General features: G+C 32.8%; 1 protein-coding gene across 1 annotated transcript in view; it reads left to right on the plus strand.

Moving 5' to 3' along the window:
• The window catches only part of TRPC4 (transient receptor potential cation channel subfamily C member 4), a 269,623-nt gene that overhangs the window by 241,939 nt on the left and 4,904 nt on the right, over nt 1–22,780 (plus strand). Inside the window, exons 7-8 of the mRNA XM_031961977.1 lie at nt 7,064–7,259; nt 11,701–11,895. Coding sequence (XP_031817837.1) covers nt 7,064–7,259; nt 11,701–11,895 — 391 coding nt within the window. The remainder of the gene's footprint in view (nt 1–7,063; nt 7,260–11,700; nt 11,896–22,780) is intronic.

Here is a 22,780-nt window from a genome sequence, read left to right on the forward strand (position 1 = left end):
AAATCTTAACTAAATGAGGAAGAGAGAGAGAGTTTGATTTAACAAAATGTCTGGTTTTTAACACCATGATGAAGAGGCATAATTCAAGAATCTGATAAACCTCACTAAGGTCCATGAGATGATATACAAATCTCAAGAGTGATTCATATTGTTTGAAGGCAATGAAAAATGAGGGAATGTCTCAGGAAGAAAACATAAATTAAGGCCATAATTGTGAAATTTGAATTTAGTTTCTTTTTTTTTTTTAGTTAAAATTTAAAAATCTAAATGAATGTTTTGCAGAAGGCTTCTAAATATTGCTGATGTGACAGATGGGAATGCTTTAGGTATGAGTAAATAAATACTTCCGAATCATAACACAATAACATTTATTTAGTAGCGTTGCTTTCATTTGACATTTAGAAGTCATTTACTAAAATACATCAGTTGGATTATGGAAGCTTTAGTAGGCAGCATATTTTATTTATCTATCTCCTTCTGAACTGTTACATGTTGGAGAAACACAGGCTGAAGATTTGAATTTGTGAATTAACAGTGAGAAAACAGTTTTGGCAAAGGAGATTAAGGAGACAATAGTGAAGATGAGGAGACAATTATTGTCGAAATGACTCCTTTATTTTTACACAGTGATTATTAAACTTAATATGAACATCTAGTTCATTTCTAAAGATCAGATTTGCCTTTTTGAAGTTCAATCTTCCTCAGATAATTAATTCTTAAACATAGCACATTGGATTAAGTTTACCCTAGAATTGTTAAAAGGCAACAATAACTAAATCATTAAACATTTTAATCCAGTTAAGATTTACTTGCTCTCTTATGAATCATAGATTTGGGGAAATAATAATTCTTAGTCTTTCCAATCTTCAGAGTCATTCTTCTTAAAGTCTGGGCTAGCTCCCTGGAGGCCTCAGGAAAAGCCAGAGTCAGGATAAGTAAAAGTCCTTGGTCTTCAGTGAGAGAAGTGAAGGAGACAAATTGCCACAAGCTCCCCACCAACCTCACTTCTCATGGTACTGTTGCAAAGTGAAGTTCAGTTTGTTTTTCCCCACCCTCTAATCCTTGCCTTAATATCTGTATACACCAAACATTGAGTAAGCACTGAACTGTGAGAAGAGCCATTTTTCCAAACATATGCTAATAGAGTCATTGTCCCATATTGAATAGGTAATTAGCTTTAAGTGCTGGGCTGTCTGATTCAAGCACACCTTTTAAAAGTTTCAGCCCTTTACACATTCTGATATAAGACTCCTTAAAATCAGGAAACACAAATATAATTATTTTTTCTGACACCAGTTGTGTGACTTTTAACAAATCAGTTTACCTCTTAATACATGATTCCCCATCAATAAATAAACTGGGATGCTAAAAATTTCCCTCTACTACAAGGGGTTAATGTGAGGCATACTAAAGTGCTAAATCTGGGACTGGGTTCAAATTCTAACGCAAACTTTCACCAGCTGTGTGGCCCTGACAAGGTACTTGGCCTCTTAGACCTCACTTTTTAATTTGAAAAATGGAACCTTTCAAGTCCCTTCCAGCTCTAAATCTGTGATCTCATATATGCTTTGTGAACCTAAAAGTCATATAGAAATCTAAACCATTTTTGAGGTAAGACATTGGTGGGCTTTGAAGATAGTATGTTCATCCTTAAGGAGGTTATTAATGGTGTATTCAATTTCTTTTTCTAAAATAGAAATATTTAAGTGTTATATTTTCTTCATCTGTTAATCTGGGCAATCCATATATTTGTAAGTAAGTATTCATCCATTTCCCTTACATTATCAGATTTATTGACATATAATTAGACAAAATAGGTTCTAATTATTGCTTTAATTTTCTCTTCATTGGTGGTAAATTCACCCTTTTGAATTTTTATACTGGTAATTTGATTTTCTTCTTTTCTTTTTCTAATCAAATTAACCAAAGGTTTATCTATTTTGTTATTTTTTTTTTCATAAAGCAAACCCTTAGTTCTTTATTAGTTCAATAGTTTTGTTTTTTTTTTTGTTTTACTTTCAATTTTATTTATCTCTCCTTTTATTTTTCAGAATTTCTAATTTGGTAATTAATTAGGGATTTTTTAGTTTGTTTTTTTTTCCTTAGCTTTTTTGTTGCATGTTCAATTTATTGATCTTTTATTTTTCTACTTTACTCATATAATTATCTAGAAACATAAAATTAGTCTTAAGAATTGCTTTGGCTGCATCCTATAAGTTTTGGTATGTAGTCTCATTATTGTCATTCTTTTCGATGAATTATCAATTGCTTCTACAATACTGTTGTTTGACCCACTCCTCCTTTAGGATAATCTAATCCTATTAATTAGGTTGGAGTTAATTTTGGTCTATTTTTTCCATGGCCATTTATTACATATAATTTTATTGTATCATGATTTGAAAAGGATACTTTTACTATTCCTGCCTTTCTGCATTTGATTGTGAGGTTTTTATGCTCTAATATATGGTCATTTTTTTTTTTGTGCATAGGTGCCATGTACCACTGAGAAAAGGTATATTCCTTTCTAACCCCAATCTATTTTCTCCAAGTCTATTATACCTAATGTTTCTAAAACTATTTACTTCCTTAACTTCTTTCTTGTTTATTTTGTGGTTAGATTTAACTATTTCTGATAGATGAAGGTTGAGATCCACCATTAATATAGTCTTGCTATCTACTTCTTACAACTCAATTAATTTCTTTAAGAATTTGGATGCTATACTACTTGGTGCATATATGTTTAATATTGATATTACTTTGTTGTCTATAGTATCCTTTACAACATGCAATTTCATTCCTTATTTCTTTTCATTAGATCTATTTTTGTTTTTGCTTTATTTGCAATAAGGAACACTATAGCTACTTTATTTTTTTTTTACTTCAACCAAAGCATAAAATATTCTACTCCAGCCTTTGCTCTGTATGTATCTCTCTGTTTCAAATGTGTTTCTTGTAAACAACATATTTTAGAATTATGGCTTTTAATCCACTCTGCTATCCATTTCTATTTTATGAAAGAGTTCATCTTATTCACATTCACAGTTTGAATTACTAACTCTGTATTTCCTGCCATGTACTTTCCTCTCCCATTTCACCCTTTCCCTTCACACAAGTATTTTGATTCTAACCATCACTTCTCTCAATTTGTCCTCCTTTTTTTCATCCCCATTCCCTTTCTTATCCCCTTCCCCATCTATTTCTGCCCTTTCTTCTCTAAGCCTTTTCTTTTCCTTTTCTTTTTCCCCTCCTACTTCCCTATAGGATGGAACAAATTTCTCTACCAAACTAAGTATGTGTGTTGCTACTTATTTGAGCAAATACAATAAAATTAAGGTTCAAACTTTGCTCATCCCCTCCCTTCTTTCCCTCAACTAATAGTTCTTTTATGCATCCTCATGTGATGTAATTTACCCCATCTAACCTCCTCTTTCCTCTGTTAGCAATATAATCCCTTTTGCACCCTATTCCACCCCAATTTTGTTTTTTATGTTATCACATTAAAGTCAACTTGTACAGACACTCTCTAAGTATACAAGTTCTAACTGCGTTGACAAGCATACAGTTCTCAAGAATTACATATATCTTCCCATGTAGGACCATAAACATTTTAATTAAAAAAAAACAGAAGTTTTTTTTAACTTATTTAACTTTTTGTGCTTTTCTGGAGTCTTGTATTTGAAGATAAAATTATTCTGTTCAAGTGTGGCTTTTTTATTAGACATTATTGAAAATCCCCTATTTCACTGAGTGTCTATCTTTTTCCTTGACATATAATACTTAATTTTGTTAGCTAGTTGATTCTTGGTTGTAGTGCAATCTTTGCTTTCTGGAATATAATATTCCAGTTCCTCTAATCCTTTATTGTGCAAGCTGGTAAATCTTGGGTAATCCTGATTGTAGCTCTTCAATATTTGAATTGTTTTTTTTCTGGCTGCTTGCAGTATTTTCTTTTTGATCTGATACTTTTAGAATTTAGCTACTATATCCCTTGGAGTTTTCATTTTGAGGTCCCTTTTCAAGAGGTTTTCAGAGGATTCTTTCATTTTATCTTCTGGTTCTAGAATATCAGGGCAGTTTTTCTTGATGCTTTCTTGAAAGATGTTGTCCAAGATATTTTTTTTTCATCATAGTTTTCAGGTAGTCCAATAAATCGTAAATTATCTCTCCTAGATATATTTTCTAGGTCAATTATTTTTCCAATGAGGTATTTTACTTTCTACTATTTTGTGTTTGACCAACTCTTGATGTCTAATTGAGTCATTCACTTCCATTTGTCCAATTCTGATTTTTAGTGAATTATTTTCTTAGTTAGCTTTTTTATCCTTTTTTTTTTTTTTTTTTTTTTTTTTTTTTTTTTTTTTTTTTTTTTTTTTTTTTTTTTTTTTTTTTTTTTTTTTTTTTTTTTTTTTTTTTTTTTTTTTTTTTTTTTTTTTTTTTGCATTTGGCCAATTGTACTTTAAAGGAATTATTTTGTTTTGTGGATTTTTTTCACTTTGCCAATTCTACTTTTAAATTGTTTCCTTTTTCCATTCCAAATTTATTTTTAAGAAGTTGCTTTCTTCAGTATAATTTTTTTTATTTTGTCAAATTTATTTTAAACAGTTGTTTTCTTTAGTCAATTTCTATATTTCCTTTTGCAAGTTTTTGGCTTTCTCCCCCCCAAAAAATTGTATAATTCTCCTGCATAGCTTTTATTGTTTTTCCCCATTTTTCTACTATCTCTCTTTTCAGATCCCTTTGGACTTCTTCCAAGAGAGACTTTTGAGACTGAGACCAAGCTTCCCCTAAAGATAGTTTGCCTTTTAGGTTCTTTTCTGGGTTTGTGTTCTGATCTTATCTATTTCCATATTAGCTTTGTGTGGTCAGAGCTCTTTTTTCCTTTTTGCTAATTTTAAAAAGTTGAACTCTACTTCTAGGGCACAGGAGTGATTGTTCTAAGCTTCTTTTTTCCTTAGGACAGGTTCTTCTCATTGATTGTGCTGGTGCGGGTGGTGCTACAGGCTTTCTCACTGTGATGGATGGTCAAATCTACCCTGTTAGACTGGGATTCAGGACTCACAATTTGCCTTCTGTATTTGCCTTGGATGTCTCACCAATGGTCTGCTGATCAACTGGTTTTCTGAATTAAGATAGATTAGGCAATTTTCCTATACTTTGGCTAAGAGCCTCCAGCTAGTTTCCCTTAGCCATTCTGTGCTAAACTGCACCTGTGCTGGGCTGAATACATCACTGTCCAATTGAGATTGACCTTTCCTGAAATTCTTCCAAGATATCTAAAGCTAGAAAATTATTACACTCTGAATTTTGGCTCTGTCACTCCAAAATCCATTCAGATGCTTGATTCAGCATTGATTCTGAGGGAAGATGGAGAGAACTCAGGCAATGCCTTATATACTCTTTGCAATCTTGACTCTGCCTCCATGTACTTCCTATCTCAATTGGATAGGGAGCTTATTTGGGAATGTGTTCTTTATAAAGGTCAATAAGTTCATAAACATCTTTTATTCATGTGTTTGTTTTTTAGGGGCAAGTCTGATATGCAATGAGATCCCACATGAGGAATTGTAGTCTCCTGGTACAGACCAGGGTCTACTTTGCAACAACTTACAGAATTAGAGACTTTGACATGATTATGACAGGTTACAAAGTAACTTGCCCACATTACACACATAATATGTTTCCTAAGTGAAACATAAACTTGGGTTATCCTCACTATGGATCATACTCCACCACTGTATAGAATTGTTTTTTTTAAATCACTGGAAATGTTAAAGGTGACTAATAATTGTTTACATTCTGATTTCCAAACTAAGACTTTTATGCATGTCTAGGAAATGTATAGGAAATGAGAAGCAACATGATTTTTAACAATCTAAAAGAGAGAGAGGGAAAGTGAGGCAGAGAGACACAGAGAGAATCAAAGAGAAATAAAAAACATAGAGAAAAAGAGAGAGAAAAAAAGTTATATAGTTATAGAGAGAAATAATAAAAACAGAGAAATTATTTAAAAGTAATAAACTTGATTTCTTCAAATCTATAGCCATATAGCTCATCACTTTTTCTTTTCTTTTTTATTTAATAGCCTTTTATTTACAGGATATATGCATGGGTAACTTTACAGCATTAACAATTGCCAAACCTCTTGTTCCAATTTTTCACCTCTTACCCCCCCCCCCTCCCCTAGATGGCAGGATGACCAGTAGATGTTAAATATATTAAAATATAAATTAGATACACAATAAGTATACATGACCAAAACGTTATTTTGATGTACAAAAGGAATCAGACTCTGAAATATTGTACAATTAGCTTGTGAAGGAAATCAAAAAGGCAGGTGTGCATAAATATAAGGATTGGGAATTCAATGTAATGGTTTTTAGTCATCTCCCAGAGTTCTTTTTCTGGGCATAGCTGGTTCAGTTCATTACTGCTCCATTGGAAATGATTTGGTTGATCTCGTTGCTGAGGATGGCCTGGTCCATCAGAACTGGTCATCATATAGTATTGTTGTTGAAGTATATAATGATCTCCTGGTCCTGCTCATTTCACTCAGCATCAATTCGTGTAAGTCTCTCCAGGCCTTTCTGAAATCATCCTGTTGGTCATTTCTTACAGAACAGTAATATTCCATAATATTCATATACCACAATTTATTCAGCCATTCTCCAACTGATGGACATCCATTCAGTTTCCAGTTTTTAGCCACTACAAAAAAGGCTGCCACAAACATTCGTGCACATACAGGTCCCTTTCCCTTCTTTATAATCTCTTTGGGATATAATCCCAGTAGTAACACTGCTGGATCAAAGGGTATGCACAGTTTGATAACTTTTAGCTCATCACTTTTTCAAATATAACGAGATGAGTATGTGATATTCTTCAAGCTTTACTACTGGGGAACAGTTTCATCTATTGAAGAAATAGAATCACTCTTCCAGAAAGCATCTGCATATACACACACATATGGAAGGGGGAGGAAGAGAAAGAAAGAAAATATGTATTTTATATTATTCTTAAGACGTTCTAATTAATAATTCTTAATGCTTCTTTTTACCTTTCGTAGGTTATTTGAGACACTTCAGTCTCTATTTTGGTCCATATTTGGGCTCATTAATCTGTATGTGACCAATGTCAAAGCACAGCATGAATTTACAGAATTTGTGGGGGCTACCATGTTTGGAACATACAATGTCATCTCTCTTGTTGTACTACTCAACATGCTTATAGCTATGATGAATAATTCTTACCAACTCATTGCGGTAAGTTAAATTCTTTTTTCTTTAAATTTAATATTGCCTGAAATGTTCTCCTTTTTGAGTATTTCCTTGTTCCATGAAAGATTTTGGGAAATAACTTTCAGGAATGACAAGTTTAAGAAGACAAAGTGAAATAATAGAATTTTATGAAAACAAGTCTAATTTTTTTTTCTTTTTACTTCATTCAGTTTTTATTTTTCTTTCTGTTAAAGAATTCATCAATCTACATCTTCTTTTCTTTTTCTCTTTTATATGAATGAATCAAAATAATTTAAATGCCTACCATGCACCAAAAACTGGAGTTACAAATACAAAATAAAAAGATTTCTTGCTCTCAAAGAGATTAAATTCTAATAAAGAAGATATAGAAAGGGGGAGCAGACATAACCTACAATTTCAAGGTTATAGCACTTAAAGAAAGATTTGCAAGTTCTGTATAGCATGGATAAGTAAGATTTATTTCTCCTAAATTAATGTTTACATGTGAACAAGAGATCTCAGTAGAAAAAGAAAGCAATTAAGTCCTTCTGTTCCATATATATTTTATCTTATAAAGCAGTATTTCACATATACAATGAACTCTGAATATCTAATTCATAAGTTGCCAAATTGTCTTATGTACATAATTTGAATGGAATGTCAATGTTGTTCCCATTCTTTTACCTGTATACTGGTGCCAAAATTATTTGAACAAAAAAGTCAATTCTGAATTGTATTTGGGAAGACAAAATGGTTTCCACAATCTATCTATCATAGATGAAATTCTGAAAAAAAATCTGATCTAGGAATTGATTCCTAGACCTAATGCCTCCAAGAGAGTGGTAGTATCATACACTTACTTCTGATATTAAAGATTTTTCAGAATACTATCTTTCCTGAATAATTTGGAGACTGGATAATACCTTATTATATCGATGATCTAAATAATTCTATCATGTTCCTCTAGGTAGCTTATATTTCCAAAATCTAAGTTCTGTTTGTCAGAAGGGGGAAAAGGAAGAGGCTTAGAATTCCCTTCATTGTTACAGTTTATGCAGAGAAGCCATCCCACCTGCTAAAAATATGTTGATCAAGCAAGCTCCAAAATTACTCTATACAGAAAGTAAAATTAGACAATAGTAACATAAAATTTGTCCTGATGCTGAGGGAAAGTCTTAAAGAATAATGAGTATCCTGTGCAACAAGAGAACTGTTCAGTTCTGCACACATATATTGTATCTAGGATATACTGTGACATATTTAACATGTATAGGACTGCTTGCCATCTTGGGGAGGGGGTGGAGGGAAAGAGGGGGAAAATCAGAACAGAAGTGAATGCAAGGGATAATGTTGTAAAAAATTACCCTGGCATGGGTTCTGTCAATAAAAAGTTATAATTATTAAAAGAAAGAAAGAAAGAAAGAAAATTTAAAAAAAAAGAATAATGAGCAAATCCTTTTCCAAGCTGAAATGCCATTCCTTAGAGGAAGAGAAGATCCTGGAAATAGGGAATCATGAGAATATATGCAAAGCATTTTACAAAACTTAAATTGCTTTATAAGTTATAGCTATTAATATTCTTCCAACTACTACTATTACGACTGAAATTAGAGTTTAGAACTTACAGAATTTTCCACCATGATAACAATTCAGTATACTCACAAACACATGTTTCTGCCTCTATCTTAACTCAGAAATTAGACAATAAATTCAGAAATAATCACTTTTTTCTTTCCTCACACCTACTTACCTCCTAGTAAGGATTTTCAGAGAGAAACACAATATGATAGAGAGAAGAACTGACATAAAAAGAGAAGATGTAAACAACCAGGAAGCTTGCCATCACCTCCATCTTACCACCACCACTCCCCCTTTTTTTTTTACTTATTCCTTTTACCTTCTTGTAGCCACTATCATATTCCTTAATTAAGGACTGTAAAAGAAGGTAATTAGAAGACAAGCAAAATAATGTCCTCACTTCCCATGAGCCTTATTAAAATCATGCCTTGCTACTAACCCAAGGGACAGAAATAACAGTTTGAAGTTTGTTGTTAGTTTGAAGTTGAAATTTGAAGTTATTGATTATGTAATTCTAATTATCTGTACACATCTCAATGAGGCGCCATCTTAATAATTGTTGCAGATCTTCTCCACATTTACAGATCTCTGGTTATTCTAAATATTATCTAGATTTGATCAAAATATATAAAGCTGCTTTGGTTTTTTGCTGTTTTTGTTGTTTAAGAAGTGTAATAGAGTGTTAGTTAGCCTAATCCATAAACCATGTTAAGATTTATTTTTCTTGGTGGATTATGTAAAATATAGTCAATGCTTCCTGGTTTTTCCTGCCTTATTTCAATCTAAACAAGTAACCAAGGTATAGAACCTAAATTCTCGTTCCAAAGTCCTTATTATTCTTTATGAAGTCTTTATGATTTATGTGTATTTCTCCAAGTTCAGTTCCTTTCTAGGGTTAACGGATAGCACATTCACCTATCATGTGGGAAGATGATCTCCAAAACTCCTGACTTTCTCATGAGATTTTTCTTTTGTTGCAAATGTTTCTTCTACTATTGATCATTAACTCTAGCAGATTTTGATACCAAATCTATTTGATGATGAGAGGCATCTTTGATGGCTTCTCTGGATCTCCAATTGTCATTGGTTATCTGGAGATTCCCACATTGTTCATCTCAAATCAGGAAAGAATAAATACAAAAGAGAAAAGTCAAAGTGTTCTGGCAGGCATCAGATGAACAGTTGAGGAAACCTGAACTCCAAGTATCCACATGTTGGATGGGAATTAGACAGGAACAATTGCACATGTTCTGTATAATCATCAAGAAGGACAAATCTGAGAATGATCTTAGTATCTAGTCCTAACTGCTCAATCCTCCCATTACAGAAATTGGTTTATTGTGGCAATGATCATCATTATTTTTCAAGGAAAATAAACGAACCTGATTTCTGCATTATTATTTAATTAGATGACCGTAATATAATAGATTACTTTCATCAATAAATCATAATATCTTTGGGAGGAACATCATTGTGACAATGAAATATAGTCTTATCTTAGAGTCTAAAAACTGAATATTATATTAAATTCAATGATAACAAATTATGTGAATGAGTCTCTGGAATAAATTTTGTAAAGGTACAGCATGACAAAGTAGATAAAGAACTCATCTCAAAGTTAGGAAGACAGATTTAAATTCTATCTCAGATATATGCTGACTCTGAACAAGTTACTTAAACCCTATGTGCCTCAAACAACTCTCAAAATTATAACTTATAGAGCAAGTGTTGAAGTTTGATGGTATTAGGACTTTCCTCACTGGAAGCTCATTATGCCATTATATTCACAAAATCCAACACTTATCAAAATAAAAATCTGCCTGGTACTGAGTAGCTAGATGATATAGCTGATAGAGCACAGGATCTGGAGTCAGGAGGACTCATGTTTCTGAGTTCAAATGTGACTGCAGATACTCACTGGCTGTGTGATGGTGGGTCATTTAACCCTGTTTTCCTTAATTTCTTTATTTATAAAATGAACTGGAGAAGGAAATGGCAAATTACTCCAGTATCTTTGCCAAAATATATCCAAATGGGGTCACAAAAAGTTTGACATAACTGAAGTCACCAAACAACAATAAAAATGACTAGTACTTTAATTTTTCAATATGCTCTAATCATTTTGCTCCTTTTAAAATGTCAGCTTAATTCAGATTTATTCTACCTAGGGTAAAAGACGAGGCAACTGAAAGCATAAGCCTTTGGCTATGGGAAGTCTGATGTTAATCAAAAAGCTGTATGTACAATATTTAAGGAAGACCAAAGTCTCAGGCCCATGTGCTCCAGTACAGCTTCTGGACATGATCTTTTTCAGGAATAATTGGCCAGGGCTTTGTTAAATATCTCTTAGAGAAGCCTTGAATCAAAAAAGAACTATAACCTTCTTAGTATACTGAAATCTCTCTAAAATTAGAGAATTGATCATAATGCAAAATGTAACAGTTATAGGTTTTATTTCTATAAAGAATAATAATCATGTTGTACATAGATCCATAGATATAATGTATCACATATAATTTCCCTAAGTATCACCCCAAAGCTATCTAAATTTGATGCAAATTATCTCTCCATTGAATGGTAATGCAACTGCTTTTTTTCATTTGATACCTTATCACTGTCAATCATTTAATACTGAATAATAGATATCTCTATTTCACTAAAGGAAAGAAAAAAATATTTCTTTAGCTGTATTTTTTTAAACTCAGACTCACAAAAGCATAATGTTGTTCTCAAGAAGAATCATGACTTCCTCTGGTGAAGAGAGAGAGGGACAATGAAGATTAGAGTGAAAACACCATCAATTGTAATTAGTGACTATGAAATATGGTGCAAACCTTGTTCTGGCAATTAAGAGACCAGTCAGACATTGTCATGTTCTTTTCTTTAGGATCATGCAGATATTGAATGGAAATTTGCTCGGACAAAATTATGGATGAGTTATTTTGAAGAAGGGGGTACCCTGCCTACTCCCTTCAATGTCATCCCGAGTCCCAAGTCTCTCTGGTACCTTCTTAAATGGATTTGGACACATCTGTGCAAGAAAAAAATGAGACGAAAACCAGAAAGTTTTGGAACAATAGGGGTAAGAATACAGAATGTAATGTCATTCCTTCATGTCTTTCAGTTGTGTGTATAAGAATCTCTTTTCTTGCTTTAAAACACCAAATGAACCTGCTTTGTTTTTATGGATGGCAAGCCCACTAAGCATTCCCATTGCCTCAATAAATACTTCTAGCATGCTCCCACTCACTTGTAATAATGTATATTACTCAAACACTGATAACAGATACCATGATAATATGTGGTTTTCCAGGTGATACCCACCACTGTGATCTAAGTGCATTGTTCTTATTGCCAGCAGCAATATAACAGAATTTTCGATTGCCCAGAAGTTTTGCCAAATTACAGCATTTGCATTGAACCACATTAGATACATAATAAATGAGGATGCAGCTACTAAACTGTATTTAAGGTAATTAGATAGATGGAGAATTGAATGTTTATAAAAATGTGATAGAATAATAGAGCATTAGAAGGGACCATCTATTCCATTCTGTATCTGAACAAAACTTTCCTCTATATCAAACCCAATAGGAAACCATCAAACATTTGCTTTGAGAACTCCAGTGGAAGGGTAACCCACAATCTCCTAAATCAACCTATTCTATTTTTGAATAGCTCTAATCATTAGGAAGTTTTCCTTATGCAAAGGCTAAATTTGCTTTTCTACAATGTACAATCACTGTTTCTATTTCTGCCCTCTAAAGCCAAGTAGACCATGTCTAATCCTTTCAATTACTTAAAAACAGCTTTCATGACCCAACCCCTCTCACCCTCATTAAGTTTTCTCTTGGCTAAGTGTTGCCAGGATTTTTCTGATGATCCTCCCATGGCATGATCTTGAGGCCTCAATCAAACATCCAGATGATGACCAACACATTCACCATCTTCCAGACTCTCTTGAGGTTTTTCAATATTCAACCTCTCTTTGTCATTTAGAATCTTCCACAGTTTGGCTACAGCTCTGTTGTCAAACTCATTACTCTCTTTTACTCATAAATAAACTGGCCTAGTTGGTTCCTCATGCATGCCATTCCCTTCCTCATCCCTCTACTTCTGTACAGTTTTAACTCACCTCCCCCTCTTAGAATTCCCAGCTTCCTTTAAAGAGCAATGCATGTGGTATTTCCTTCATAAAACCTTTCTTGAGATACTAAAAGAGTCAGTGAATGCCTTGTTTATACTTTGAATTGAATTTTGTCCATGTTGTATAACATAGATAGATGTAAGCCCCTTGACAGCAGGAACTGTTTTGATTTTAAACATTCTTCAGCATAGATCACAGTAACGTGTGTGTGTGCTTGTGTGCGTGTATGTGTGTGTGTTCAGAGACAGAGAGAAGAGAAAGAGGGAGGGAAAAAGAGAGAAGGAGGAAGGAGGGAGGAAGGGAGAGAAGGAAAGCGGGGGGAGATTTTCATTCATTAAGGCATGTCTGGGAGTCTTGGCAAAGATCCAAGGTGGTATGCTATTTCCTTCTAAAAAATCATTTTATAAATGAGGGAACTGAGAAAAGAAGAGTTAAGTAAAATGCTCAGGATGATAAAGTTAATTAACTTCTGAGTCTATATTTGAACTCAGGAAAAGTCTTCCTGACTCTGAGCCTGGCACTCTATTATCCCCTGTGGCATTTAAATGCCCTTTCATATGAATTTCTAGGAATTGCCACAAGGAATTCAGAGACCTACATTTATAAATTAGTTACCCCAACTTCTTTTGGAGGTCATCTTGTTTCCTTGTGTCTCATATACCTTTTTTATGAAAAAGGTATAATCTCATCTACGTGCTAATTTCCCCTATATCAGGTTTCTAAGTATGATGAATGTAACAATATCTATACAACCCTTTGATCACAATTTTAAAAAATTCACACATGCAAGATTAATATAAATTAGTTTTGGGAAGTAGTTTTTGAGATTTTTTTTTAAATTTTTTCTCTGTAGTTGTTTTATAGACTCATGGTTAGACTTTCTTTTGGCATAGCAAATTATCATTTTCAACCTAGATCTCTATACATCAATGCTGTCATGATATTTTTATAAGCTCATTAATTTTTCAACCACTTAGTTGGTAACATTAATTTGATAGGTGAATTTGAATGGGCATCCCATAGTGAGGAGAGGTCTCTTGAGAAACTCTGGCCAATTTCCATTTCCCTCCATTATGATAGCATTGTAAAGGTGGAGGCTGCTAAATAAATATGAATTTATTCTATGTTATCTTCCAAGGTCAGATTTGAGTGCATCTGGACTTTGCAATTCTCCTCATCAGCAAATTGCATTAATCTACAGGAAAAGTAACTTCAGTTGTATAGTTATTTTATCATTCCTTAACTATGAAAAAGTTTTTTTTTTAAGGTTGAAAAGAAAAGAGAGAAATGCAAGTTGAACAAGAAAACACATTGTTGAATAAGAAGTTAAAGGAGATAAAAAATTAATAAGGAAAGGAAGGCAATCTGAAAACAACAAAGGGAAATATAATCAACTTACAATTATACATGTTAGTGAAGGCAAGAAGTAGTGCATATAATAATATATACAGGATTATAGATATGATCAGCATTTTACTTGTTCTTAAAGATAATTTTAAAAAAATTTACAATTGATTATCGGGTTCTAGCATTGTGAGGTTAGTCCTGGGCAAAACTGTAAAAAGGAATATTGATTGAAGCAACAAGGAGACCTTCCACCTTCCCTTTTTTCCTTTCTCTTCCATCTGGCTCTTCTATTCTCATTTCTTAGGATCTAGTGCTACCCCCTTAATTCCTAGCATTCTAAAATGTGATCCTTCTTCCCGGGTTGGCACTTTGTGGAGCTCTTTTGTGATTTGTTTAACCAAATTCTGAAAAAATGCTAATGATACATTTCTGATAAGATGTTAAAGACTGATAATATTAAAATATTTTACTTTTCACAGATTTTTTTTAACTTACAGTTTTATTCATAGAGATTTTCAGGATTGCCTATTATGATTATCAGATTTGCAAAAACTCCAAACTGTAAGAATGTGGTTGAGATCCAAAAAGGTATTGAACAAACTAGAATGCTGGGGCAGTTGTAATAAGAGTAAATTATGCCTAGGTTCAAAAAATTTTAGTTTTCCCACTAATAGATCAGGGAGTCACTGGGATATTCTAGGACAAAATATACTTATTTTGTTAATTATTATTTTTATTATTTTTAATTTTTATTATTATTATTTTATTATATATTATTATATTTTTATATATTATATATATAATATATAATTAATTATAATTAAAGTGTTAATACTTTAACACACTAAGCAGAAAAGGTGGGTTGTGTCAATAAGTCTTGAAACTAAGATTAGATACTAGCTACAAACACTGTAGGTCCTCAATATTCTATCATAGTTCAAAATTATTGATATTTTATTTGGAAAAGAAGTTTGTATACTTCTGGTATTTTATGAATTCATTTGAAATTAAATAAAAGCATACCAAGTCAGCTGACAAATTTGGATTTCTTGTTGTTCCCTAACCCTCAACTCTTGCCTTATCTTCACCAAATACTAATCACATTTCTTTTTACCTCTCTCTAGGAAGTCTCCCGAGTCCCACATAAAAGAAACAACATAAGCAGAGTTATCCTTCTCTGAAATTTCTCTAAGAACTTTCAGATATCTTCATGAAAATTTTTATCACCCTCAGTCTTTTCCAAGTTCATGGTGTCATAGATTTAGGATTGACTGGACATCAAGGCCAGATTTTATTTTATCAATATTTTTTTTCCCTTAAAGTCCCCCCACACTGAAAAAAAAATAAAGACAAACTTTGTAACTAATATGTATAGTCAAGAAAAATTAGTTTTTGCAGTCCATGTCTAAATGATATGGCTCATTTTGTACTCTTAGTCCCTCACCTGCCTCTTGGCTGAGAGATATGCAATATGCTGTTTCCTCATTTCTCTGGAACTAAGGCTAGTCATAGATTGATGAACATCTGAAAGCTTTCAAATTTATTTGCTTTAGCTGTGTTGTTAGTGTAAGACATTTTCCCATTTGTTCTCACTTCATCCTGCATCACTTCATATAAGTCTTCCCAAGTTTCATTGAAACCATCCCTATAATTATTTAGTATTCAAATAACATAATTTGGATTGCATTCTTAAATCATCATTTGTTCAGCTATTCCCCAATTTATGGGTACCACCCTTAGTGTATAAGACATTTCTATTACTATCTATCTATCTATCTATTTTATCGGTCATTTTCTCTCTTTGATGTTTTAGGTAACTCCTTTATTTTAAAGATGCTCAAAATGAGGCATAACTTTGTTATTTGTTATTAAATAACAACATTTTTCTGTTGTCTTTTCCAAGTCTCTCCAATCTGATGTGAAGGGGGAAAAGTACATAATTCAAATGATTTTTTGATTCCAAAAGTTGTATTTTAATCCAGTATTTCAGGTCCTACCTGGCTAAATTTATTACCTTTTTGGACAGGTTCACTATATTAATAGAATAGTGAAATGCTGTTCAAAGTGAATGCTTTAAATTTTAGCAATGTACTTTATGTATCTCATGCTATTTTTGTAGAGGTAAGCGGAGAAATCACTATTTCTACAGAGTAGTGACAGTGTAAAGTTCCCCTCTCCACTCCTGAAATAATCAGAGCAAAATTTATTGCCTCAGAAAGTAGTGAGTTCTCCTTCACTGGCAGTCTTTACTTAAAAGTTAGACATACATTTATCAAGCATATTGTGGAGGGTCTCACTGTTCAAGTATGGATGGGATTAGATGCTTCTGAGGTCCCTTCCAATGTACCTTCCATGTTTCTAATTCTTGGATTTGGTCTAAGATACTTACTGACCCTAAGTCTTGGTTCCAAGATTTATATAGTTACTGATTTCTATACTACTAGTTAATCTGCCAGCTACCTACTATGGTGGCCCCATAAATCCATATTCCCCCTGACTTGACTAGGAAAAGAGTCAAGGGTAACTGAAGTCATTTCTTTACCTAATCTATTTGTAGTGACCTGACTTCCAACTGCCATTCCTCTGGCACTTTACAAGCTTACCCAAGGGTTTAAGCTATAATGGGCAACAATTCAATATTGGTAATTTGGCTGTACTCCAGAATATGATTATTGTCAAGCTTATCTGTTCATTTATGGGTCACAGCTGACACTGTTGAAATTGTATCTGCCTGTTTGCAATTTGAAGTTGGCCTTCTTTTTAGAAACCAAGGGACTTGGAATGTTTTAAAGGAGAAAGATTCAGTAAACTTTAAGCCCTTTATTGAATGAAATCCATTATCCAGAATGGTTTCCCACCCAGCCATCACGGACTCCTCCACTGAAGGAGATTGTTATTAGCACCTGTTGTAAAGAGCTAGGGGCAATAAACACGTCATAATGTGTGGCTAATGATAATTCACTTTTTTCTCTATTTCTATTTTTTCCACTCTAAATAATCATTTTCTCGGCGAACTGAATAAAGTATTTTCATCTTGGTCATAGGGGGAGGAAAGCAGGGGAGAAATAAGACTTTGTTAGTGTTCATCAACTTTATATATGCTTTTTCCCCCCTTTCCTTACAGAACCTAGAAAAGGCTTGCGTCTATTTGTTCAAAATAATAAGGTGTTCACACTTCAATTAACCTAAAGAACAGGCTCTATTTGAGGGAGAGAATTTTTAATTAGAACATACCACATCACAACATTAATGCTTTTGGCCAAAGGTCACTAGCCATAAAACACAATCTGTCTACTTTTTAGATTAGGATACAAAATAATATTTGAATTTCTATTGTTTTATAACAGTACTATCTAACACACAGCTTTGACAACGGAGAACCCAGAGTATGAGTTTGATCTTCACATGGAACTAATGAGTTCACTTTGCTATTTGGCCTCAGGAAGTACACCTACATCTGTCTAGCCACCTCACAGAGATCTGTACATTGTTTCATTACTAGGGGACTGAAGATGGTGAATGGAAATGCTTAATTCATTATAGCTATGGGGAGCAGAGAGGAGTGCAGAGCATAGCCATTACATTTCAAATAAATTCAATTTAAGGAAAATTTATTGAGACATAGAATTAGTAAAGAGTTAGTGTAATGTGGTGAGCAGGAAGCTCATAAGTGGCAATGAAAGTTCAGGACTCCTTTGTGGAGAGAATTTCTTTACCTGTTATGCCAATGAATTCAAAGAACTTGTCACTCTTTCTTCTTACGAGTCTACTTTGCACAATGCATTATCTTAAATGTTGAAGATTCAAAGTCCACAAATAAGCAAACAAATAAATAAATGTATAAATAAAGGAGTGGACAAATACATACATACAGAGAGAGAGAGAGAGAGAGAGAGAGAGAGAGAGAGAGAGAGAGAGAGAGAGAGAGAGGGAGGGAGGTTTGATAAGGATTTATTCAAATTTATTACCCTTTCTACTTCATGATTTTCACAAATTTTAATTGTCAGATTTGGGTGGAAACGGGGGAAGAATTCAGGGAAATTATCCTTCTGTTATACCTCTCTACTCTTTGATTCACAGAGTCTTTATGTACGTTATACACCATTCCTGTGCCCACCTCAAAAGTCCTGTCTTCAAGAGATGAAATCATAGACTAGTATGCATGGAAGGTATTTAAGAGATTGTCTATTCTCCATCAAAAGTTTATGAATTGTTTGGTTGGAGAAAAGATTCTGTATTTCATAAGCAAAATCTCCTAAATACTCAGCTTGATAATGCTAAGCTTGGTCATTTTAGATGTCATTTCACTAAATTGTAAAGCCATCCAATGAAGCAATAGCTAGGTTTTTACTAAATAATATGCAAAAAAAATCAAGCTGGAAAATTTTGTAACATTTTATAACATCTACTTCCCCATTATATTTTCTTTTCTTTCTTTTCTTTTTTTTTTTCATTGCTTCGTTTGAAAAGCAGAACATTTCAGGCGGCCTCCCTTGAGAAATGCAGGAAAGAATGAAAAAGCCTAAGGCCTCCATTGGTCCTAAGAACAGCAGTAAACCAAAACTAGAAAGGAAATGGGAAAGAACTACCCTGAAAATTGACTGCAGGGTATCAGCTGCATGAAGTAAGACTAACATTCTATATAGTGGACCTGGAGATAACTAGAGATAGAGAGAAAGAGAAAATGTCACAAACTATTCCCTGGAGCCCTCTGTCCATAGCTGTGGAGTCCTACCTATTCTAAAGTGACTTACTGCTTTTATCTAAAGCTCTAGGTTATATCACAGCATCACACATTTCTGGGCAGTCTTATTTCCACTGAGAGGTTCCTTTTGGCATTAGTGCTGAAATTTAAATTCCCCTGTTCTCTGCTCCCAGATAATGAGACTGAAGCTACAATAAGTCACTGACATTCATAGAGCATAGACCAGAGTGAATGTCTTTTCCCTTTAAAAATAAGATTTCCAGGACCATTTTGTATACAGTACTTTAATTAACAGGACACCTAGGCAGCCATTCAAGAAGCATTTATTAAGTGTTGCCTTAACCTCTGTTTTCCTCAGTTTCCTCATCTTAAAATGGGGATAATAATAGTGCTTATCTTCCAGAATCATTGTGAGGATAAATTAGATAATCTTTGTAAAACACTTAGCATAGTGTCTAGATCATAGAAAATGCTATGTAAATCAGTTATTATGATTATTATTAAAACATTAAGCTATGTGCTGAGTACACAGTGGTATATAACACTTTTTTTTCTCTCCATCTAAATTCACAGACCCTTTAGCAATATCTGGATTACAGATTATGAAATTTTAATCTAAACTGACCATTCACATTTCCCTATAAATGGCCTTGAACAGGCCTTTCTGACATAAAGGAGAAGAAAATAGCTTTAACAACCAATATAAATAATTACAAGGGTAGGGGAGAAATCATTTTAAAATGTCATTGCAAATACGGCTTTTCATGAGAAGTGACTAAAATCTGCTTTAATATTTAAAGTACTATTTTGAAATGTTAATACAATGCTCTTATAATATGTTTGAGAGTTTAACCACTTTTATGATCCCTCCCCGGTTAACATTACTCATAAATGGTAGTAAATCACCCATTTCATTATGTTACAATAAAACCATAGCTAGGAATTTTTTTCAGAATAGTTGAAGGGAAAGGGCATTGGCAATAACTCGAGGACATTTTGCAACAAGGCCTGTTACTTAGGGACAAGAGCAGTGTTTGGCTAGAGAATATAACCTTTTCCCAACTACTCCTGTTCAGACTAGGGATGGAGAAGCCATGGTGGGGTGGGGGAAGGAGTATAAAAATGAGAAGGAATGGCAGAGAATCAAGAAATGCAATCTGTTTAAAATAAGAGATAGGTTTGAGAAGGAGTCCTTACTCAATGGTTGGCACTCTAGGCAACAGCTTTGGTGGTCTTGTGCACTGCCTCCAGGATAATTAGAAATCCTCTGTAAATCTTTCACTTTTTAGAAATTTCCTTAAATCTCACTTAACATATCTTTTTCTTTAGGATATTCTATTTCCTCAGGGTTTTGTTTTGTTTGTTTGTTTGTTTGTTTTGTTGTTGCTGCTGTTTTAAGAGGCAGTAAAATAGAACAATATATTTAGCATTGGACTTGAAGTCAGAAAGACTTGAGTTGGCATTCAGTCTCTGACATTTATTGGATAGTGATTCTGAGCAAGTCACTAAATCTCTTTCAGTCTCAATTTCCTCATCTGTCAAAATGATAATAGCACCTACTTGCAGAGTTGTTGTGAACTCAAATGACTTGATATGTGTAAAGTATTTTGCAAATATTAAAGTGTTAGATAAATGCTAGCTATTAGTAGTATGGCTAGAGAGAAGCTGCTTATAAAATGGATTATGCTGCTTAACAAATTTAATATAAATATTTGATTAACAATGTTGATTGATAAATTTTAGTATGAGAAGTACCTATTACACTATGCATTTTTAAAAATTCTGTCTTTAAAAAGAGAACTGATTGACCTCTATAGGAACCACCATCAAATATGTCTACTTAATCTAATCCAAGTGAGTGGAATGCTCATTGAATTTAACTAAGCAGTTGGGTTTTGACTAAAGATGAATTGGGATTAGAAAGTAAAGGATATGGACTATATGTTCCAGATGTACTATTTTTTCTTTGTTTATTGCATGATTGAATAATACTGGATTATGAATTGGGATGTATAGGTTCTTGTTCTACCTTACTATTAACATGCTGTATTTCCTTGAATACATTGTTTCAGCCATATAGGATCTACAAAGCCAAAGAGATTGAATTATGGGACCTCTAAAGATCCTTCCAACTCCAGCATTAAATGGGTCTTTATACCAAAAATACATCACTATTAATCCTACATTTTGTCTACATTATAAATAAATATAAATTTATTTCTAAATTAAATTTACCATTTCTACTAAAGGGTATAATTAAGTAGATTTTATTATGTTATATGTGCCTATAAATATCATGTATGTCTACATGTATGAGATATAGACATGCATACATGTATTGTAAACACATATATTGTGCACATGTTACTATATGCAGATGTATGGATACATAGTTTATATATATGTATAATATATGTATGTATATATAAAATATCTATATATAGTGTGTGCATATGCACACATATATACACATACATATGTGTGTATATACATACATATTATATATATAAAATTATCTTAAATGGACCTGTAAATATATGTAAACATATATACATTTATATGTAGATAAGATATATGTACTCATATATATGAATGCATATGTGTATTTGCATATCTTGTCTATATATATATGCACATACATATCCATATCCACATATACCTCTTTATGTTTGTGTTGCTCTCTTGTGTATCTGTACATGTACGTAAACACATGCATCTTTTCTTCTCATTGGTGTATAAACTCCTTGAAGCCAGAGATGGTTTTTGTGTTTCTTTGTATCCTTAATAGTTATCATAATACAAATGCCTATTAATTAGATAAATCTTATTTGCAAGAATGTTGTTAAAGAACCTGGTATAAAATTGAAGTTATTTTATTTCTTTAAATTTAAATTGATTTAGGTAAAACTGGAAGGATCAAGTCTTTTTCCTATTTACACCAAGTATCATGTGTATGCCATTACTAATTATCTTGAATTGATTTGGGGCTGTCTCAGTAAGAGACCAATAACTCCATCTGGTGGCTAATTTTTAAACATTGCATATTCAATTTGATCAAATTGATTCTGATTGCACATCTTATAGAACTTATCATCTTTAAAATTCTATTTTCAGACTCCTTTGAGTTTTAAATATTCTTATCACATTTAAAAATCAACAAATTTCATGAGAAATTGAATGGTGTTCAAAATAATCAGTGGCTTTCACTCATATGCACTTAGCAAACCAGATCCTGTCCCATCTGTTCCTTAGAATTATACTAATCATCCTGAATCACAAATACATTTTTCATGGCTGATAGAGAATCATATCCATCCATTCCCACTCCAGATAAAATATGCATCGTTTGTATACTTAGTCATTAACTTATTCCTTAATAGAATGTTATTTTACCTGCTTTCATGTGACTATTATGGGGAATAATTAAAAAACAAAACTGGGTAAAAATCAAAAATCCTTTGTCTTATTAGGAAAACAAGTGATTATTGCTTAGTTATAAATGTATAGTCAGAATATCTGAAAGGAGTATTGTTCTGTTTTTATTTATTTTTTATTGTATTACCAAAATGTCACTTTTTTTTTCTCTAAGTATAGCAATGGTAATAGGCTTATCTTAGTCTTTAGGTAGAATTTCCTTCCTATATCATTATAGGTATTACCCAATTCCTTTAGAATCTTAAGGGGATATTAACAAGTATCTTCATATGTTGACATAGTTAAATTATATTTTTTTAAGATCTATCCTTATTCATCTTTGTTTCCTACTCT

The sequence above is a fragment of the Sarcophilus harrisii genome, chromosome 3 (assembly GCF_902635505.1).
Source record: "Sarcophilus harrisii chromosome 3, mSarHar1.11, whole genome shotgun sequence".
Lineage (NCBI taxonomy): Eukaryota > Metazoa > Chordata > Mammalia > Dasyuromorphia > Dasyuridae > Sarcophilus > Sarcophilus harrisii.